Source organism: Petaurus breviceps, unplaced genomic scaffold, assembly GCF_028583685.1.
Source record: "Petaurus breviceps papuanus isolate PSGF00001 unplaced genomic scaffold, PetGlider_PUasm1.0 171, whole genome shotgun sequence".
Classification (NCBI taxonomy): Eukaryota; Metazoa; Chordata; class Mammalia; order Diprotodontia; family Petauridae; genus Petaurus; species Petaurus breviceps.
Window position 1 is genome coordinate 3,504,849 of NW_027185754.1, and position 23,320 is coordinate 3,528,168.

The 23,320-nt window shown below is 37.9% G+C and overlaps 1 protein-coding gene across 7 annotated transcripts in view; it reads right to left on the reverse strand.

Annotated features, from left to right (window-relative positions):
• FTO (FTO alpha-ketoglutarate dependent dioxygenase) overlaps positions 1-23,320 on the reverse strand; it is a 431,971-nt gene that overhangs the window by 230,363 nt on the left and 178,288 nt on the right. For 4 of the 7 annotated variants that reach the window (XM_069082477.1, XM_069082479.1, XM_069082478.1 and 1 more), the window contains exons 6-7: positions 18,541-18,684; positions 8,935-9,054 (exon numbers count right to left, since the gene is read on the reverse strand). In XM_069082477.1, coding sequence (XP_068938578.1) covers positions 8,935-9,054; positions 18,541-18,684 — 264 coding nt within the window. The remainder of the gene's footprint in view (positions 1-8,934; positions 9,055-18,540; positions 18,685-23,320) is intronic. The other 3 variants (XM_069082482.1, XM_069082481.1, XM_069082480.1) reach the window with 2 other exon arrangements.

The following is a 23,320-nucleotide window of genomic DNA, read 5'->3' on the forward strand; positions in this document are numbered from 1 at the left end:
ATTTGATCATAAAGATGCCTGCTAGAGACAGAAAACCCAGTTCTTCCAGATCCCTTTCCTAGGACCAGCCTGAAGTGTAGACAAGCAACCAAGCTTGTCATACACACACCATCATCAAAAGGGGTTTTCCACCCAAAGGGTGAAAAATAATCAGCTTTCAGCTTGTCTAGTAAAAAGTCAATTTTCTTCTTAGGGATTTACACATTTCTGCACCCAATTCCTGCCCAGTTTATATTATTCATTTTACATTCCTTATGAAATTAGTAGTAAAGAGTAACCAAATCTGCTGTTGTGTTGAACAAGCTATCAAGTTCTGGGATTCAATTATATCCTTTTATTAAAGAAGGGGGGCACTAAACAAAATGTGAAACATATCAACAAAATATGCTTAGACATATTACTTTCATCTTAGGTTGGAGCAATGCTGCTTCTCATGAAAAGGAGTGATATAGTTATCTCTTCTCTCATTTTTAAGCAAAATATTTGTTTGCTTAAAATTATCCTCTTTCCTATTAAAGCAGTAATGGGCTCTGTCTCCTTGGACTTGTCTTTCTTAGTAGTAGCTTCCAAAGAGATGCAAGGATTCATTCCTCATGAGTGGCCTACACTGTGATACATTCCACCTATGTTGTTACAGATGACTCCAGATACTGGGTTGTTATTGTTATTTTTAAACACATCCTCTAAAGAAAATTTTAAAATAAGACAACTTCCCACAAGCAGTAACAAAGATTTCAAGAAAATTGGTTCAATACATGACAAATAAAAGTAAATCTGGGTAACACGGACAGGAGAGAAAAGCAGGATTTGACCAATGTGGTTTTAAATGCATCCTTGGACAGCCAGAATATTAACTCTTGCCGTCCTCGAAGCCTCATAAAGTACCCACATTGCTGAAATTGCCATGAGACATGGAGCTGGGGATCAGAGAAATTATATTTCCTTTTCCAGGTATTAGAACATCCTCACTATCCCCAAAATTCAGATTTTACAAAATGAAAGAGCTCACAGGCCTCTAAATCTGCTGAGTCATATGGGGTGGAATGATGCTAGGTGTTTAATAGCTAGACATTACGATATAAAATACTTTAATAGGAAGACTGTCATTTTACAAACTATTACAGAAACCAAGCCTTTACAAACAGAACTGTCAGCTTGAACTGCTTATTTCTAAGAAGCAAGGGCTAAAGTGTCACAAAGATCAAAGGAGGTAACAAATGCAAAGCATTTTGCAAACTTTAAAGCACTATATAAAATCAGCTCCTAATATACAGTATAGTTGTTGTTGTTAATAACATTTGAGCTATAAACAGGCAAACTCTTTATACAGAACTTCCCTCCAAAAAACAAGAAGCAAGGATGGCTCAGAGAAGATAAATCTTCAATGGCTGAGGCACTGAAGGGACAAGGGACTTGCCCAGAGTCCAAGTTAGCAGATGTCACTGGGATTCAAACTTGTCTTCCTGACACCAAGCCCAGTGCTCCCTTTGCTGCATTCTACCCTGAATGTGTGAACCTAAGATTTCATTACTATAGAGAATGATCAATATAGAAATTTTCCCCCTACTAATGAAGATCTACAGTTATACAAGGCAAATAGTCTTAAGCAAGTTGTCTGATGTCCCCGAGAGGTTAAGTGTCTCGCCCAAAGTCACTGAGCCAGTATGTAACTGAGTCTGAACTGAAACCAAGGTTGTTCTACGCTCTCTGGCTCACCCTCTACTCACTATACTGTGTTGTCTCCATTTCACACCGGCATGCTTTATGCTCTACATTGTCCTATTTTTCCAAATGCAGTAGTCATCAAACAGTAACACCTGGAAAATATCTGTCTCACTTGTAATTTTAAACATACAGGGACAATCCCATTCTGCCATTAATTTCCTATGTGAGAGACTTTGGGCAAGTCATATAACTTTTTATGGGGTTCAGGTTCTTCAAGATCTAGAAAATGAATATTTTAAATCCAACAGTATATCCTTTGAATGTTGAACTGAGATTGTTCCTCAGTCACTTAGATAGGCTGATAGCAAGCAAAGAGATTTAGAAAAAAAATTCATAGTTTGCCTGTCGTGGAATAGAGAGGCTTAAATATATAATCTACAAATCAGCACAAAAGCACTTTCAAAAATAACAAAAACAAGTCATAAAACAAAAACAGTATCAGAGTCAGCTATGGTCATAGCATGTAGCTGTCTTGCAGACAATAATGGTAAGAGAAGCATGATGATGGCTAGTAAGAGGAAGAATACAGGTAATTCATGAAGGGATTCTCTTTCAGAAGTCTACTTGTAAGAAAGAAGTTTAGTTCCTTGTACATATATATATATATACAGACAGACAATATTATAAATGTGGATTAGACTGTCAACCAACTCATGAAAGTTACAAAACCCATAATGTGGTTGAGAAGGTACTAAAAGAAGTCCTGAGCCATAGGTTCCTCTAAGTGCATACCTGAACCCCTTTGAACCTTAAGTATAGAAATTTGGTATGGGTATATAAACTGGGCAGGGAAGGGGGATTAGGGAGGAACAGAGTGGGGACTGGCTAATACAACAGTGTTGTGGGCGAGAGCTATCAAAAGGAAAATGGAAAGTACTAAGTCCTGAGTTCAAGTTTGGTATAGGTGTGTATATGAGGGCTAAGGAAAGCCCTCTCATGTGTGCAGTTCTCCTGGGTAGTGATGAGAGCTTGGGTAAGGGGAAAAAAGTATCTATAGTTCTGACCACAGAAAGAAGGAAGGGTTCAATGGAAGGAAGGGTTCCTTGGCAGAAATCATCAGTGATGAAGGGTTCTGGCAGTGGAAGGCATCTTTGTCATGGGAAGGGTGGAGGGAACAAGATAATATATGTAAATCATTTTGAAAATTTTAAAATATACATATATATGTATATATACATATATACACAGTATATACAAACACAATTACATATGCTTTATTATTATGGGTAGTTATTGTTACTATTATCAGTGCTACATCATACATATGGGTTGTTTTTAGCTGAGTGTTAGTGTCTCCCTAAGATTCTACTCCTGCTACCTTGAATTTGTCAAAGACCATTATTTCCCCCTTTCAAAGCAAGCTCATAAATATAACATCTCACTGGATCCTAGCAACAACCTTAGTTAGAGGGCAATGATGTTAAGGACCTACTTACAAAAAGGACTGATCTAAAAGGGAATCTTGGGAATGTTTTGGAGAACAAGGACTAGCCAATGATGGGTATTTTCTTTTCCTTCCTACTGTTCAGATCTAGAACTGAAAAGAAAGCACTGTGGAACAACTACTAAACCTGAAGATGAAGGAGTACTTAAACCTCTGGCCTGTTTCAAAGTTAAAGGACTTGCAATAATGTACAGAGGAAGCCTAAACTGAATTATTTGAAAAAGCTAAAGGGAAAAAAAAAACCTATTTGTATGCTGCATTTTTTAGACAATTCCAATGTTGAACGCAATGACACACTGTTCCAGCACCAAGGTGTCTGAGAGCCCTCCTAAAAACATGGTGACAATCTGCTAGTCAAAATGAATGCAAATAAATTCAAACAGTGAGTTAGCACCTTTGGGGAAAAATAGAATATATCTATAGCTTTACTAAAAATCTTAATTTTTACATACTTAATTTCTTCTGAGAAGAACAGTTTAAAGTACACAGATACAAAATAGTCACATAAGTATGCATATATCAATACATAAATACACACCTTTTAATTAAGTGTATGCAATAAAGATTGCCACAACCCAACAACATCTGGGGTAATCAAACCTGAAACTAAGAGCCTGTCTATCCATTCTGGTTTCACTCTCTCCATACACAAACTCCAGTTGGGAGAGGGAAGGCTGTGCCATGCCTACAGCTGGCATTTTCTAGCTCCTGTCACGGTCTCATAACCTTCGGCATTTTGGGCCCTGTTCTTCCAGTATAAAGAGAGGAGGCACAGGGGGATTGCGCCTCCTTACATTCTTGGTGTACAAAACAGGCATGTTCAAGCAGTTCATCTTAACAAAGCTCAAATCTCCACTGACTCGCTCATGGAAGGGTTAAAAATAGAAAGTCCTACCCACTGGTTTGCTCTGATGTTCCAGGAGATATTGTCACTGGATGTATCCTCAATAGAATTCTATTCAACACCTCTGTCTTTAAGTACAAAGCTGTAGGCTGTAGCAGCTTTAAGAAACATAAGTATCCCTTTTTTTCTGCTGCACAGTATCTGTGTGTGAAATTCTCTAAAGGGGTTTAAGTATTTACCCTGAACACTATCAGACAGTTTCTAAAATTTTCCTTATCCTGTTGCAAACACACACACACACACACACACACACACACACACACACACACACAAACACTTCAAAGGGAACCATAAATACAGTTCTTTGTGCTTTCAGCACATACTCTGTTTTGGAGTCTTAAGCCTGAATTCTTTTGGAATTGTAAATTCCCCCATCCCCACCAAAAAAAGCAGGTTAAATAACATTTTTTTTTGATTCATTAATAACTATAGTCACTAAGAAGAAGAATGGAAAAACATGAGCCAGAAAATTTCAATAAGTGGAAAGAGGGGGAGAAAGGGAAGAAAACAACTAAATACTTTTTACAATTACTGATAAAACTATTAAAAATTTTACTCTTTAAATCTTCTATTCTGTGTCTCTTACCACCACCCCAACACATCTTCTTGTTTTCAAAGCCTGCTTCAAAAGTCTGTAGTGAGCAAAACTGAGGAAGGGATTTAGGCCACTTGAGCCAAAAGGCAATCCTTAGTGTCCCAATGTAAGAGTATTCCTCTCAATCTCAACCTTCTTATTTGTTCTGGCATTCAAGGGCCTAGTCCACTAGCCTCAATTATTAGCCTATAGTATGCCTGAGTCACTCTGCTGAGTTTGAGTACAGCAGAGAAAGGGAGAGTGGGGTTTAAGCCTTAAATCTGAATGATCAGACTTTTAATTTCAAATTCTGAATTACTGTAGAGGGTTTTTCCAGTAACTCAGAAATACTGGATCTGAAAACTGGAATACCAAAGTGAATGTATATTTTTAAATATTTATAACTAACCAGGAATCAATCTTTAATTTGAATTAAAACTTCTTCCCCCCCAAAATAATGCATAATGGTACCTTTAGTTTTACCTTTAGCTGTGATAGCAGAAACTGCTCTGGTATATTGAAATTGAAAAACCCACGTTGTTCTATCTCTCAGCTTAAAATAAAAGCCAAAAGTGCTATAATAGTTTCATTAATTCCCTTAGAAACAAACTATTCCACCCCCACTTCATTCCCTATGGCCATATACCCTGTATTTAGAATACATATCTAAACTAAAATGGATAGGCTACTGAAATTAAGCTTTCATAGTAGCTTTAAGAAATTTCAAACCAAGAAGAAAAATGTCATTGGACATTTTAAAATTAAACAACTAAAACTTTTGTATGAAAAGGTCATCTTTAACTTTACTAAGCTTCACCACTCCCTCATGAAGAGCTTTAACAACAAGCAAATGGAACGTCATTACATAAAACTTTCACTCATTTTCTGCATCTCTTAATGTTTTCAATGCCATGACTCTGCTCTTCCTGCCAAATTTTAACATAAATGGGTGGGATTAAATGGAGCCTGTAGCCTACCTAACATAATTATATATGTTGTGACTTTGCATTGCCTTGAAACAGATACATTTTAATAATCCTAGTCTTGGCTTCTATCCACTCAAGTCAATAAAGGTTATTAAGGCCAACTGCCATATAAATACACTACCACTCAGAAAAAACAAATTGTCAAGGCAGGAAACACAATTTATCATAACACACCAAACCATCAGGGCGGGTCTTTTCTTTCTTAGTGGAACACCAGATACACAAGCACAAAGCAATTCCTCACCCATATGTAAATAAGTAATATTCTTTAAATGTTTCTATTGGAAACAATTCCAAAAGTATGTCCACTGGTCTTTACTGAAATGATCGACTTAGAAAGAAAATGAATATATCCCATCAATTTAGGAGGTTCCACATTCCACCGTCTTTTTCTGTATCCTCATGAATTTGATGGCGTTAAAACATTTTTATAGGTAAAATAAATGTCAGTTTTTCAAGGCACGAATGATACCAGACCCTGAGAGACAAATGGCCTATCCACTGAATCTACAGCTACAGTTAACACTTCCTCACATCACAAGAGATTTCAGCTTTTCATACTTCTCTTTACCCAGAAAGCAAAGCGTGTACAGTCTCTTTCAAATGGTAACTCTTTCTTTGAATTCAGTGGACACATCCTGAAGAGCCTCTCCATAATATGTTAATCTAGGATAAGGGAGTGGTCATGGGGTTTTTTTGTTTGTTTTTAATAAAATACAAGCATCTGAATAACCTTAGTCCTTCTTTTGGATGAGAAAAAAGAGAGGAAAGAGAAAGGCTAGAGAGATACTTAGGTTGTAGAGGGAGGGCTATGCACTTCAGGTTTAATGTCTCTAAATTCATGAGGTAATATTCAGGGAAAATGTGAAATTTTATCATACTGTCATTCAAATATAAGGTTTAACATTTACATCACAAGAGCAAGTGCAGAGTAAAACCATCCTCAGGGAGAGAAATGCCAAGAATAAACAGCATGATAAAAATGTGTGCTTGCTGGAACAAGGAGTGAGAAGTAGAGGCTGGGGTAGGGTAGGGGAAGAGGGAAAGGCTCACATGGGGAGAACCATGAGGTTTAGACAATTGATAAGTTTTTTTGAAATATGACTGGTTATAACATGTGAAGTAATTACCATTAATAGAGGAAAAGCTATTTAAGAACTCATTTTCCTTTCTTCCTCTGCCCCACCTTCCCCCTTTGCCTTCTAACACATAGTAAAAGTGGGAATGCTGAAAGTAAAAAAAAAAAATGCTGCCTAAGTCTCTTCTACACATGAAACTACTTCCAAATCTCATTTAAATCATAAGCAAAAAGTGGATGCATTCATTGCCTGTTAAGGATTTTTGGTTTGGCTTCCAAAAGAGAAAAATCAATGATGTTTTTTTTAAAACACAGAGTCCATTTATTAGAAGAGATCCCCCACATATGCTATTTTACATGACCAGAAAAAGCATAATTATTCACTGAAAATTATTATAATTTTGAGTAATATACTGCCTAGAAGCCAAGGGAGTACATTCAGCAATGCTTTTTTGATTAACCTAATTCTATAGAATCCAAATGTGCTCCAAACACTGCACTTTTTATGTTAAATTGCTGTTGAATTTGTTAACCCACAACTGATTTCCTGTGTTATGGAATCTTAGAGATTACAGCTAACTTGAAGCAACAGGGATAATTCTTGACAGTTAATGGTACATTTCTATGCATTTTCCTCAAAGCCAAGAATTCTGTTGTCTCAAAATGGTAGCTAAACATTGCCCCCTACTGCTTAAAATTGAAGGGAAAAAAAAAAAGGATAGACCATGGAGGGATAAAAATAGGATCTTAAATTAACGAACTAACCTCCCCCTTCTCTATCCATCTAATACCCTCTCTTTTCTATTCCTACTCCCCATCCCTACCCCCAGAGTTCTTAGATATTATACATTACCGGATATAAAACAATGAACATATCCAATTATCATTTTACTTAATTTCCTATGATAGCTCAAACTAATTGTGTGATTAAAATGCTTAGATTCATAAAACATTTTTTTTCAAGGTTAAACTTCAATTACAAGCAGTTTCTCAGCTTGTCTTGTCCCAAACAGTAAGTCCCTACTGATAAATATCATTCTGAGTCATGCTGAAAGAAGAGACACTGAGGGCACTGTTTCAATCTGAGCACACAGTAATACCACACCAATTGTAGAAAAACTAGCTCTGGAGGATTCCCAAATTGGCTGTTCCCTTAGGTTCTTTTCACTGAAGGCTGTGGCTTCTCTTCTGTTACTAAACTGTTACTGAATCACAGGACCTTTAGAGGGGAATTTATAATATATATTATGGATGATATCTATAATACCTGAAGATGTCAAACACGCAATTCCTAAAGTCTAAGGCAAACCCCACCCCTACTGTTGTTAGCTGAAAATCAACAACGATAATAACAACACAGCAAAATTTCTCTTTCCTGCTAATTGAACTCTGTATGTCCCTATTTTCCAATCCTGAGCTCCGACACACCCAACATGGATAGGAATTAAGTCAGGATCCTGAAGATGGCATGGCAGCTTAAGTGGAGACTGTCAGAAATAGGCACTCACACTTTATTTGAATAGGAAGATGCCTTCACCCAAATCCCATTAATCTGCAACAGGCTATATTCAGGTGTAAACTTTCAAACAGCATGGAGGTTTAGTTGCAACTGCCATTGCCTCAGGCTCAGTGTTACAACAACCTATGCATTAATTTACTTGTGGGAAAATGTCATTCTTTGTGTTATTAAAAGTAAGATGCAAAAAAAAAAAAAGAGGGAGGAGGGAAAGAGGGTGGGGAAGAGAGAGAAACTGACAAAGTTCAGTGGTCTGAGTTTGAAGAAAGAAATGTTAGAGATCTGCGAATTTTGATCCTGTCTTTGACATGAATTCCCCCTGGGCTTTGGCCCAGTACCTGACTCCATTTATTTATTTGTAAAATGGAAATTAACAACAGCCACTAGTCGCTCTGCTTGATTACTTAGGGTACTTAGATATCAAGTACTCTGAAATGCTATTATCTATCCCCAGAGTTTATTCAATCCTTTCATTGCTTTTTCTGAGTTTATTTTAATCTTTAAACTTATCAAATTTAACAGGTTTTTTCACTGCCAAGTGGTACCCACAGAACCCTAGATAAGAGTTAACTAAGAATTAACTGATATTGGAAGAGTTGATTGATCATGGGCAAAGTATCTGTGGGGAAATCAGCATACAGATGCATTTTTTTCATTGTGGTAGTACACATCTCTGAAAATAGGGTCCTCAGCACTAAATTACTTACCACACATTCCATCTTTTTCCATAGTCCTTCCAGTTCAGACATGGGTAGATGCCACCAATCTGTGCACTTTTTGTAGCGATGGCCATGAAACCAAAACTGCCTTAGCCATTCAAACTCTACCTGTTGGCCACAAATAGAAGAAAACTACTGTGATTAAGCTGGCTTTGGACATGGAAGGTTCTATGTCTTAACAATTCAAGTCTCATACAGTAACTTAATGGAAATAAGGAAGAAGGTTAATAAACAATTTCTAATTTCATTTGGGGCCTCAAACTCATTTTTCAAAACTGGAAAAGGAATATTCCTGAAGTTAGAAGCAGTGAATCCCTACACTAAAAAAGAAACCAAACTCCATAGGTGTAAATTGACTAGGCTGAAAGCAAAGAATTGAATTATGGAAGGGATGCAATACAACAGGACTGTTTTTGCCTAAAACCTTTAGTGAAAATGTTTTTTTTTTTAAGTTATACATAACACACACTGATAAATCCTTCAAGATATCAGATTTTTTTTAAGCATCTTAAATGTAGAAAACAGAGAAGGGCATTATAACCTGAATCACTTATCCACTATTTAAGAGAGATAGATATCATACCCAAAAAGGATTTGAGGTGCTAAAGAAAAAGAAGAAATGAACAACAAAGATCAAGAACAGCTATGAAGCAGCATGGCACAAGGGTCAGTTCTAAAGTTGGGAAGACAGGGGTTTGAATTCTACATCTGTCCTGCCAGTTGTGTTACCATGGCCAAATCACTTCTCTCCACATCCTCAGCTTTTCACTAAAGACTATAAATTACAGACAAAATGCTAATCATCAATGGAGGGAGTTTCTATATATTGATTAAATCACAGGCTCATGTCAAATTTCTATAGATCACATAGATTTTATATGTATATGTGTTTATCCTATATAAAGATTTGAGAAGTATCCAAGATTTCAATGGTATAGGAAACTTGAAGTGAGGAAGTTCCTTCTACTAATACACATATATAAGCTTTTGTTCTATAATTTAGAGTCTTAGAGCAGGAGTTATTAATCTGAAATGTTTTTAGAAATATTTGTCCGTGAAATTTTTTAAAATTGCAATAACTAATTTAGTATAATTGGTTTCCTTTGTATTCCTAAGTATTTCATTTTATTCATTTAAAAGAATTCTGAGAAGGGGTCCCAGGGATTTATCAGACTGCCCAAAGGGGTTCATGACCAAAAAAAAAAAGGGTTAAGAACTTTTGTCTCAAAGAGTTTCCCCGGGACTGAGAGATTAAGTACCTTACCCCAGGGTCAAACAGCAGGTATGAGTCAAGGGTGGAACTTGAATTGAGCTTTTCTTGACTGAAATCGGCTCTCTAGCTGCTATATCATTCTGCCCTTCATGTATGTATACATACATGCATACACACATATGTGCACAAAAATTATTCAGGGATATATATATATATTCAGGGATACTGGATATAGCTTCTAAGTAAGTCCTGCAACTCATCACCCTCCCACTCAGCAAATAAAAATAGTAATATGTTCCAAGATGGTGGTAAAGCTGCTGAAAAATATATTTTACTCCTTATGTAACTGCTGACAAAGATGAGGACTGAAGGAACCTTTGTGTGGGTCAACAAATATTTTCCTCTCTATTTTCAAGTCTTTCCTTATTTATCTCCAATTAGAAAATATACTTGGCCTTTTACCCTCTGTGCACCAACTATACATACTCTAAAAAATTTCTTTTTATCTATGCCTTTTTGAAGAAATGTATAGGTCTTACTGGTTAGCTTGGCTATGGTAGTTATGTTCCATATACAGAGTCAACATGGTTATAATCATCACCTGTTCCCACAAAGAATTTTTTTTTTGGCTTATCCATATTGAATTTTCCTGAGGCAAACAAAGGCAACTTGTGAAGGTGTAACAATGGTGAAAATGGCTTAAATACCTAACCTGAGAACACTAAGTATAAACATTGCAACTTCAAAAGTCTGAAAAGGTTTTAGTTTACATTAACTAAATGTTTGTTTGATATGCAGAACTGATTTCACTGAAAGCTGTTTAAACAAAAAAAGGAATGTGAACAATATTAAGACAACAGTTGCTTGAACTTATCTGTGGTATTAAAAAGATAGTAGTTAACAGAAGTAAACTAAGTATTTTCAAAGAGGACTACAAGTGTAGTTCAACTAAAAGAATACATGTTCAACCATGCATTTATCATGAGAAAAACAAAGACTTTCTAATGAAGTTCACGTGAAATTTGTTCATGCTACAATAATCTATCGGCAGAGCACCAAGAGTTAAAAAAGGGTCCAGATCTTCAGTCAGGTGATTTCTATTGAAAGGGACAAAATTTACCAATCTTGACAGTTGTGATATTCCAGAAAATCAAACAGATTATGACAAGAAGTGAATTGTGATACCACATGACACTAGACCAACTTCACACTTGTGTAAATTAAACTTTCTTCAAACCTTGATTACCTAAGTCAGGATGATGACACATCTAGGGATCTAATTAGCAAAAAACTGAGAAAAGAGAGCACCCTGCCCATTCTTACTGACAAAGGTCTCTTCTTCTTCCCCCATACATGGCTAATTTTGGGGGGGGCAGTTTGTTTGTTTGGGTTGGCTTTGGCTTCATTATGAACAGGAAAACACACACACAAACACACACACATGTGAGGAAGGTCTTAAGTCCCTTCCCACAACCTGACCATCGAGTTTCTCTGTAGAGCTCCCAGTGGAGCTTGATCTATGATGTTAGTTCTTCCTCAGGAGGCAGAATCTTTATTGGCATCAAACCCATTTACTGTACATTTTATTTATCTTCATTGCCTTGCTTTTCATCTCAATGAAATGGAGACGAAACCACGTTGGATCTCTTCCAGGACTTCAATCAGGTCCCACCCATGCCAAGAAAAGCAGCTAACTCTTTTACTGAAATTAATTTAGAGGAGTAAAGCATATCCCCAGCTGCTTGGGTTGAGTCGGGGAGTGTGAATGAGGATAAGACATCTTAAGTATCAGAGTCTAGGAAAGGAAGGTGCAAAGCAGAAATTGCATACCCTTTGGAAACAACAACAACAAAAGCTGAGACAGGTTGAACTTCTTAAGTATGGAAGTGAAATATTGTTACTTAAGACTCAAAAAACGAAGTCCAGTAATGCTGATTGACATATGTCCAACTATCCAGGGCCACAGTCCTTATCCCTTCTCTAGAGGTCATTTTCTCCAAGAATTCTTATAACTAATGGAGTAGAGGTGCAAGAAAAGCTTTCAACAGCTGAACTGAGGCCAAAGGGGGTAGGTGGGGGTGAAGGGAACCTCAATAAACCTAAGAAGCTGATCACAGGGAGATATACTGCGGGGGCACAGTTTTCACTAGATCCTTTTTGATTCACAATTTTCATACATGTGATCATAACTCCCCTATTACTGAGTTTTTCAAATATCAATAGTAAAATAACTAATATTCATGGATCATGACCTATAAACATTTTGAGATCCTGAGGGGTTTTCTGAATTATCAAAGAAAGAGAGAATAATGCTTAGTCTTAATTAAGTGCTGTGTTTTGTTGGATTGTATTTAACTACAAATTGGTAATCCATCTATGATATGTATAATTAAGGCCCTACGATCAAAGATTTAGTGCTGGAAAGGGGGTCTTATGTATAGGTCACTTAATCCAACTTCCTTGTTACACAGATAAAGACCACTTGCCCAAGGTGACACAGGAAGTGAGAGAATCAGCTTCAAACTCAAGTCCTCTGATTCCAAATCCAGCACTTGTTAACTCGATTAACCAGAAAATCTTTCCTGATCACAAGCTAAATAACAGATTTTATAATCTAGGAAAATCTTCCTCTCAGACAAAGAAGACTGAGTTCAGTATGGGTTCACCTAGCTGGCATAAGTCCTAAAGGTCAATGAAATCAAAGGAATGCAAAGGGGTAAAACGGCTATACACTTATGTCCAACATCAACCCACCGTGAGTGTTCTTCGCATCATGATTAAAAGCTTGTTTTCAGAAAACCAGTCAATACTGGGTAGTAAAGGCCACCAGCACCATTTGACATTTTGTGTACTGCATCTCAGTCAATTATTCAAAGGCACTGGTTATTAAATGCTGCCCATGGAGGTGATCTATATTGCCTCTCTTTTGTACCCACCAGTCCCCTGCCATGCTTTCATTTTTCACTAAGCACTCAAAATGCACGTCAGCCTTGCAGTGGCTTTGAACAGTGCTACTCTTCATAGCTGTGACACATGAGACAAACTATACAAACCTCCCTTCAAATGAACTTGAGTTTCTCACTGTATAGTTAAGGCTGAGTTAGACTAATGAAAAATCTGCTAACAGCAAAGACTAGAGAAGCAGGTAATAGTAAAAACAAGATTTTTAAAAATCTAGTCAACTAGAGATTGAGGCCTTGACCACAGATAGCTACAGTGGGCTACTACAATGGTCACAATAGGTTTGATAAAAAAAATTAGCATTGATAAAAAAATTGAGTACCCAATCATTCTACTGCAAGTATAAAGGAGGGAAAGACTTCTAGATAACTGCAAATCACCCAGATAATTTGTAGTCTAGTCTTCTCTAAATAGCCTCGCATCTTCAACTTTATTCTTGGGGATCAGGAGGAAGAATATGTTACTCAATATGGTGGACAAACGCAACCTACTCCCACTGTCTAATGAAAAAAGCAAACAAAATAACAAAGAGGTTGGCAAGAGTAAAACGAGGCAAATAAAGAGTATAATAATGTTTTATTAAGAAAAATTATACAAATAGGCAGACTTTTCCCTTAGAAAAGACTCATAAAGCAAAGGAGAATAACTTTCACTTGACTGTAGCTCAGAGAGGGAGTTCAATTTCAGAAAGTGGAAGAGCTTTCAGTTTGTGAAGCAAACTCTCTTTAGGAATGTCTTAGGAACTTAAAAGGGAACACTTCAAAGCAAGCCCTTCTGAAAAGATGCTCATGACTTCTTTTACCCCTTACAATTCATCTTGAATTCAATGGTCTCCTTAGAGTCATAATCTTTTTTTACATCTTCTAGTAACACTTGACTCTATTGACTTGACACCCTGTCCTAGGCATGCTGACTCTATCAGATTTGTCTTCTTTCCAGTTCTTTAAGGTAGTGTTTCAAGGTTCTGTGCTTGTTTACCCCTACCCTCCTATCCCACCATTTCCCACTACTGTTTCTCCCTTGGAAATTTCACTCTGGCCCTGACCTCTCTCTTCCAAGCTTCAGTCCAACATTCCAACTACCTACAGACCATCTCCCTGTGGATGTGGCATCACTACCTCAGATGCAATATGCTTTAAAAAAAGCTTATTATCTTCTTCTCTAAACCTATTCTTTCTGACTATACTATTTCCATTGGTGACATTACTATTATCCTCTGTTTGGAACCTTGGTTTTGATTAATTCCCTCTCATATCCAAACAGTTACCATATGCTGTCCACTCTACCTCAGCTCTATCTCAAGCCCTGAACAGCTCTTTTCTATTACTACTGTTAATACTCTAGTACAGGTTTTCATTATCACCCACCTGGATTGTTGCCTCCTAGTAAGTCTCCACAGGCACATTCTCTCTTCCTTCCAAGCCGCTGTGAAACTACCAAGGGAACTTCAAACCCCACTGCCTGGGCCTCAAGGTTCCTCACACTGCAGCTCCACTCTGTATTGGCAGCTTTACCACTTCATTCTCTTTATCATATGTTTGACCCTCTAAGCAAACCAGACTATTCTTTATACCCAAGTAAGCCCTGTGCTTTCCTGTCTCCACAGCTTCCCTCCTCCTGAGTCCTCGACCTAGAAAATCATCCTTTCTCTCTTGGACTCTTGAATTTCTAATCCACATGGTAAAACACAACTTAAACACCACCTCATCCAGAAAGCCTTCTCCGACCTCTTCCAAGTATCAGGACTTTCCCACCTTGGATATCATATATCACTTCATTTTGCACCTTTCTAATAAATACGCTATGAATTATTATCTACTTTTTTAGTTACTGATAAATGCAATCTTTACCTCAACCCAATTTAACAAACATTAATTAAGCTAATCTCACGGGCAGGATACCATGCTAAACAATGAGGATATAAAGATAGAACTCTAAAAGGTATTGTCCTCAAGAAGCTTACATTCTACTAAAAAAGTGATATAATATTTTTGTTTCAATTTGATATAACACGACTCACTTCAATAGCTTTGAAGGAGATAATAGCTTGAGGTTAAAAGGACTCTTGGAAATTTCCTAAATTTCTTTCATCTTTTCATATGAAGAAATTGACCTGAGAGTTGAGATGTGACACCAGACTATACAAATCCATGGGGCCTTCCAAAGTACAATGCTAAGCTCCACGAAATACAGGGATCATGTCTAATTTAAACTTTGTATCTCACCTACAGCCTTGCATAGTGTTTTGCAAGAACTCAGCAAGAACTAAATAAATCTTTAATTTAATTGAAACCATTTAAAGTCATAGGAAAAAAAAGGGACACTTCTAAGCTCATACAGACTGAAACTTGTGTTACTTAGAAGAGCAAAGCTTTATCTTATAATTAATAAACTAAAGGCATCTCTCTGGTCTTTAAGGGTGAAGAAAACAAAAGAGAAGTGGATAGCTATTATATACATTTAGGATTTCATTTAACAGCAAGGAACTAAGCACACACAAGTGGGCAAACACTGAAACTCAGGCCTACTTGTGTGGTAAGAGAACAATATTTGACAATATGCCTCGACATGTGGAATTAATCTCTCAAATAAGGAGATGACCTTGAAAAATCAAAGATAGAGCCATCACAGAAAAGGGTGGTTGGAACACACAAAACACAGATTCAAGGTCTCCATTCAACCTCGGGTTGCTGGCCTGCCTCACCCAGCTAAGGTTTCTTGATCACTCCCCATATGCACAATGTAAAAAAAAAAAAACAAAACCTGCCAGACACATTCTGAAGCAGATGGGTTCAAATGACAATATTCTGGCTGTTGAATAAACAATCTGTGTATACAGCTTTATTTTTTTCCTCATTTGATGCTAATAAAACATGACAAGAAGCCAGAAAAAGATAGAAGAGGAAGAGAGGCCAACCTGTGTATTCAAGAATAGCATCTACTGTTAGCTTGGCCCCTCAAGTCGAGTTTTGGTTTTCTTTTTTGGGGGGGAAGGGAGAGGAAGCGAAACAAACCAAAATCATTGAATTCAAATCTGTACACTATTAATATAGCCAGGAAAATGACCATGCTGCTAGAACTTCTAATCCCATGATTCCTGGAAGTTTTCTTGGTTACCATACTCTAGATTCTAGAAAGGAGGCCTCATTTTTGCTCCTTTACACAGAATCACAATACTAGCAAAGGCTTGGATTAGTGAATCTGCTGCAACCCCTCATGTTTGCAATTCACAATTAAATTGCAAGCTTCTTGAGAGCAGGGATTGTTTTTTACCAGTGCTTGGCACATAGTAGGTGCTTAATAAGTGATAAGTGACTGACTGCAATGTACTTTTTCCTTACTTATGATTCACACTTCCTCCCCGATCTCATTTATTCATTATCCTTCCCTCTTACATTACTTTTCCTTTGTATATTATATACTTCTGTGAAGGTTGTATCTACCCAATAAAAAACAAGTTCTCTGAGAGCAAGAGTTTTCATTTTTTTGTATTTTGTATTACACATTATAGGATTGGGGGTGAGGGTATCAGCAGGCAGTTAGTCAAAAAACATTTTAATAAGTGCTTACTGTCTGTGTGAGGCCCTGAGCTGAAGATACAAAGAAAGGTGAGAGCACCTGTTCTTGAGGAGCTCACAATCATGCAAACATCTACATACAAATAAGATAGATGCTGGATATAATCAACAAAGGAAGGTTACTAGCATCAAGGGGAACATGGAGACGCTTCTTGTAGAAAGGGGAATTTCAGCCAAAATCTGAAAGAAGCTGGGAAAATTAAGAGGTAGAAATGATAAAGGAAAGACTTCCAGTCATGGGGGACAGCAACGGAAAATGCCCAGGGTCAGGAGGAGGAGTGTCTAGTTCTAGGAACAGCAAGGAGGTCAGTCACTGGACTGCTGAGTACATTGGGGGTGTAAAGAAGGAGAAGACTGGATGGGTAGGAAGAGGCCAGATTAGGAAAGGTATTAAATACGAAAATGAAGAATTGTAGTGGCAACCACACTGGCATACCCCAGGATGGCTGCTAACACAGGTTCTTAGATCTGCTTTAGTAGGAAAGATAGCTATTTAAGGGGTCAACAGTCTTTTATAATTACATTCACAAGTGCAGGTGAAAAGTCAGCACCCTGAACTTCAGAGAAAATACAAGCAGAGGAATAAAGACCAACAGAAAGGGCTCCAAATGCCTGAATCAAAGCAATATTGCTATACACTTTACATACATCCCTGAATCAAGGGAGTCTTTACATCTGAGCTGTCGGGGAGCTCTGAACATACAACCACTCAGAATCTCACCAGGTTATCACAAGATTCTTCTCATAAGCGAGCCCCCAAAGCAAAATACCACCTCAGATGATATATATACTTCTCAGAGCCAGAAGGCATTACAACCCTCCTGACTCAGTGCCTAATTAGAAATTATCAAAAGGAGTGAAAGCCTTCCTACAAGCAAGCCTCCCCTAAACAAGCTTCCCTTAATGGGCTCCATGTGAGGCCTATTAATGGGGGAAAGAGGAAGATCTTATACCCCATTAACATTATAAGAATTTGTATTTGATCTTGGAGGCAACAGGGAGTCACTGGAGTTGAGTGAATGGGAGGAGAGTGGGTAACATGGTTAAATTTGATAAATGCTTGTTGAATTGAAATGAATCCTTGGATTTAAGTTTTATAAACAGGTAAATCACCATTCCTTTGAGGATCAAGACTGCCTTTTAACTGGGACATACAGGCCTGAGAACCAACAATACAGTCTTCTAAAATACAGAGACAGAAATATAATTTTGTTGTTTGTCCTTTGTTTTTAAGAGGACAATGAGGGTGATGTCTTAATTAGCACATGAATTGGATTTAAGTGAGGCAGAGTTGCATAAAGTCATCAACCTCACTCTCTCTAGAGTCACTGAAATCCAGTGGCAGGCCAAATGTCAGGTTGACTGGCGATGGCTGGGCATTCAGTAGATGACCTTAGTGTCTTCAATGTTTGACCAAGGCTCTAAGCATTCCACAGTGCCTGCTTCAGCTGCCTTTATGGTCATAGGAAAAAAAAAACTGTTCTCATCCACCCATTCCTCCAGAAGTTTCCCCAAGCTTGGAGTAGACATTCCCCTGACTTATAAACTGGTTTGAGGTGTGTCAGTCACTCTCCAACTGTAGAGATGGTTTACTGGGGTGTGGGCTCCGAGCATGCTACAGCTTCTTGGAGCAACAGGTGAGAGTTGGCTGAAGTGGACACCAAGGGTAGATAAGCAGCCCTGAAAAGGGCTCAGTAGCCTTCACCCCCAGAGATGCTACTCCTCCTTGAACACCCTCATACACCCCAGAGAAATAATATAGAAATAAGGAATGTATCTGAGACCTGACACTAATAAACTCTTCATAATACCTGCATAAATCATCTCTTCAACCATCCTTACCTCATTATGAATTTCTTCCCCCTGCCTGATAACCGATGACTCCAGGGATCTCAAATGTATAGTTCTGGGTTCCATGTCATCCTGCACATTCTGCAGTGCCAACTGGCATCGTTTAAAAATGTAATCCAGAGTTCCTACTGAACACTGTAAGAGAAAAAAAAAATGAAACATCAAGATCAGGATCAAGACCCAGGTCTGACCAAGTGACTCGATGTCTTCTTTCTACCATTTCTACCTTCCTACTTACTATTCTGCATATACAACTTTTTACTGTCTCTCTCCAGGCCTCTGCACAGTCTGGCTTCCATGCCTGGAACGTACTTGCTCCTTAACTTCATCTCTCAGAACCAGAAGGCTCTGCCCCAGCACCTAGTCCTCGGGTGATGTCATATACAGATGATTCCCAAATCTACATATCCAGCTCTTAACATGGCTCTGGAATTTTGATCTCAAATCACCAACTGGACATACTTGGACATACTGAACTGAACGTCCTATAGGGATTTCAAACTTAACATGTCCAATACAGAGCTCATTATCTTTCTTCCCTCCCCAGACTTCTTCCCATTCTCAATTTTCCTATTAACATCCAGGATACCATCATCCTCCCAGGCCCCCAGGCCCACAACCCTGGTGTCATTCTTGACTCCTGACACTCACTCATTTACCCCACACATCCAACCTGTTATCAAATCTTATCATTCTTATTTTCCCAACACCTCTCATTTATATCTCCTTCTTTCTATTCACATGGCTACCACCCTAGTTCATGTCTTCATCATTTCTTGCCTGGACTACTACAACAGCCTTCAGGTTGGTCACCCTGTCTCAACGACTCCATTTTATACTCCACTGCCAAAGTGATCTAAGGCATAAGTCTAACCACGCCACCCTCCTACTCAATAACCTCTTGTGGCTCCTATTACCTACAAGAGCAAATATAAAATCTTTGGTAATTAAAGACCTTCACAGCCTGGCCCTTTCCTATCTTTCAATTCATTTGACACTGCTCTCCTCTACATACTTTATGATCCAACTACACTATCCTCCTTACTCTCTCACACATAGTATCCATCTTCATGTTTATGCACTGATTATATCCTGTGCTAGGAATGTTCTTCTTCACTTCTGCCTCTTAGCTTTCTTCAAGGCTCAAATCTCATCTTCTGTAAGAGAACTTTTCTGCTAATACTCTACCTCTGCCTCCCAAGCCCTAGTCCCTCCCTTCTGAGGTTATCTTCCATTTATGTTGTATATATTTTACGTGTATAGAGTTATTTATACATTAATTCCCTCATTAGAATGAGCTTTTTGAGGATTAGAGCCAAATATTTATCTTTCTTTGTATCTCCAGGTTTAGCACATTGACCAGCACACACTAAGTGATTAAAGAATGCTGACTTGGAATCCTTAGCTCTCTTTAAAGTGCCACTTTCTATATTAGAAATGCCCTCACCCTTCCCCAGTACTGCTCCCTGGCCCCATCTAAATTACTTTGTGTTGGTGTATAGATTTGTATTTATTGGCATGTGTACAATGTTGCTTCCCCTGACAAAATGCAAATATCTTGAGGGTAAGGGATGTTTTATTTTTGTACAGCACCTAGCACAATGCCTTGCTCAAAAGTCAGTGTTCTCTAAACATCTATTGGTTAACTGACCAGGGAGCTAAGGAATTACCACAGAACACATTTTTAGACTTTTATTTCCATTTCATGGTACATTAAATCTCATGGCAGGAGAAGACAACCAGATCAAACTAGTTTCTCAAACACACATGAGGAAGATCAGCAGTGGTCAGAAAAGACCTTTGGCTTATATTGTCAAAAATCTAAAAAGACGTGAAAGGTTAAATATAGTGAATGGGAGGCAATAAAGGTATGAAGCATCTGAAGGCTGCCCCCGGCTACTTCAGCGCCAGTACAGAGCCTCAATGATAGGGCTAGAGAAAGTATAGCAGGAGACACAAACTCAAGGGTATATGAAGTGAGAACCCTGAGAAGCTCAATAGTTGATGCAATAGCAGGAGAATTTCCCAAGGAAGAGGAGGTCAGAAGTCTGGGATCCTCTTCAATTTCGTTTGAGTCCAGAAAAGGGGGAATGAGCTATGTGTGGAAAAACACTGATGTAAAGGAGGGTGGAGAGAGCATGAGTGCTACGGCTGGTATGTTACCCTTCTGCACTGACCCCAAAGAGATAAGCACCCTTCCACAATGCAAGAGCAGTTGGTAAAAGCAACCAGGAAATAGATTTGCTAACTTACCATTCACCTGAACGAGAATTTTCTGAGGACCCTCTATTCTTCTCTTGGAAAAAGTACCCCAGGGTAGTTTGATGGGGCAAGCAAGTAGACCCAGAGTTTGAGGTGTGAAGATAACTGATGTATATGTGATGTATATGTATTAGACCCACAAGAAATGTGTTCATTTTCATTTACTACAATAAACATTTATTGATCATTAAGCAAGTGTGCCAAATTGCATTAGTGACTACATAATAGCATATATATTATATATAATATAGTATATATGTTACTATATAATACAGTATATATATATATATCACTATATAATTAGTTATCATGTAATCACTATATAATTAGTTACCATATAATTACAAAGAATGGATAAGATATGGACCTTGCCTTCAAGAAACTTAAAATCTAAATAACAAATGGTATGAAACTGTCAACACAAGACATATCTATCTGTTCCCTCTGTGTGAAGTACCAAAATTTCCTCACAAGGGCTCCTTCCTCACATGCCTGGATGAGAAAAAACATCTTATGTCCGGAACAAGAGGAAGCAGCCTGATTGTACATGTATTCATTTGTTTTTATAACAACATGACTTCTTTTAATGATAAAAGGAAAGCTATAAAAATAGTTCAGACATAAAAGAAAAGAACATATCTAAAATATATTTATAATTTAAACCAAATCCCTGGGAATAACCTTGAAAATAGACCCTTCTGGTACTAGAAATTTTTTGCATAATAATTTCCATCTCATATGATATGAGACCACTGAGGATTTGGGAAAACAAAGAGCAGAAAGGAGAACCTTGAGGACAATGTGCATTTAATATTAGAATCTCACAGCACAGAAGGCACAGAGGCAAGCACCTCCAATTTACTGCAAAGGAAAAGAAAAGAAGGGAGGTAACTCCACTTTATATACACAAAAGTAAAGTTGTATTTTTTGTCTAAACCCAAGCACATTTCTGCCACCATCACACAACCCTAATCCAAATAATGACCTATTACATAATCTGGTCTTCAGCAACTGAAAGACTTGACAGTCTTCTGATTAAGAAATTTAATACACAAAACTACTTCTATATTGACAATTTTCTACACAACATGAAAAAGCAAATCATTTATATTTAACATGAGTAGAATTTCAATGTTAAAGTCACTACTCAAAGAAAAGAGGATGCAGAATGAATAAGACCTGTGGATTTATGAACCACACTTTGAAGCCTCCAAAGTCTTGTAGCACACACAAAACACATGATCATAATTCCTAGAAAAACTTGAAGCAACCTCCAGCAGACAATCATAACTTGGGAGTCCCCAGCCGTGATCACTCTATTCCTGGCTCAACTGACACCTCAAGTTATTGCCTTGCTCCAGAGTGGACATCCTTCCCACTTCTCCGGAGTCCATTAGAATGTAAGTTCCTTGAGAGTACTGTCTTATTTACTTGTGTCTGTAATCCAAGTGCTTACCACAGCGTAAGCACATTGTAAGCGCTTAAATAAATACTTGCTTATCTAACTATTCTTAACAGTTATAATAATTAGCTTGTTTTAAGCCTAGGGACATTATGACAGCCCTTTAATTCCACAAGATTCCTTCTTTTGCTATTTGAGAAAGTTTATATTGAACAAAAATTGTCAGGAGAATACTCACAATATTTCTAAGATCCTAGTTCGGAAATTTTCTAACATTTAGGCATATGTTGGATTCTCTGCCCTACTTTACATTTTTAAATTTATTTATTTAGTTTTAGTTTTCAGCATTCACTTTTACAAGATTTTGAGGTCTAAATTTCTCCCCCTCCCTAAGATGGCATGCAATCTGATAGAGGCTATACATGTACAAACATATTAAACATGTTTCCACATTCTTACTTTACATTTCTATCTATCTTCTGGCCTCTTTGTGGCTGAGGCAAAAGTCAGGTTCCTGGAAGAAAACTGGGCAAAGGCAGGCACAGGAAGAGAAGTAGGAGAAAGAGTAGACTCCTTCTTAGAACTCCTCTCAGTCCTTGATTACAAGTGGTGGTATCATATACTCTTGGGATTTAAGATTCCTATAGAGGTAGTCAACAACCCTCCCCCCAAGATCTACCTCCCCATAGCTCAGTCCTACTTTCTCTTTCTCCTTTCACTAGATGCCCCCTGGGCTGCCAGTTTCCCCCACCCACCCCCAACTCTGGATTGTCACACCCCTTCTTCTCCATTGTTGGATTCTGTCAATCTTACCCTAGTTCTTAAAATTCTTAGGGGAATGACCAGCCCTTCCTCTCCTCACTTCCCCCAGTTTTGGAACAGTCTCCTTGACTCACTTAGTTCTGATTGACTCATTCCCACCTACTGAGAGTAATCACTTTCAAGTGGTATGGGGCAATCAGCAATCAATTGACCTCTACCCTTACAAATCTATCTAAACCTAAATGGACCAAAGAAGAAATGAAGTGGAAAGAGGCCAAGAGTCTAAAGTTTGCAACAGAAGCTCATCAGCAAAGGAACAGGAAGGAAAAACAGCTAGTTTTCTTG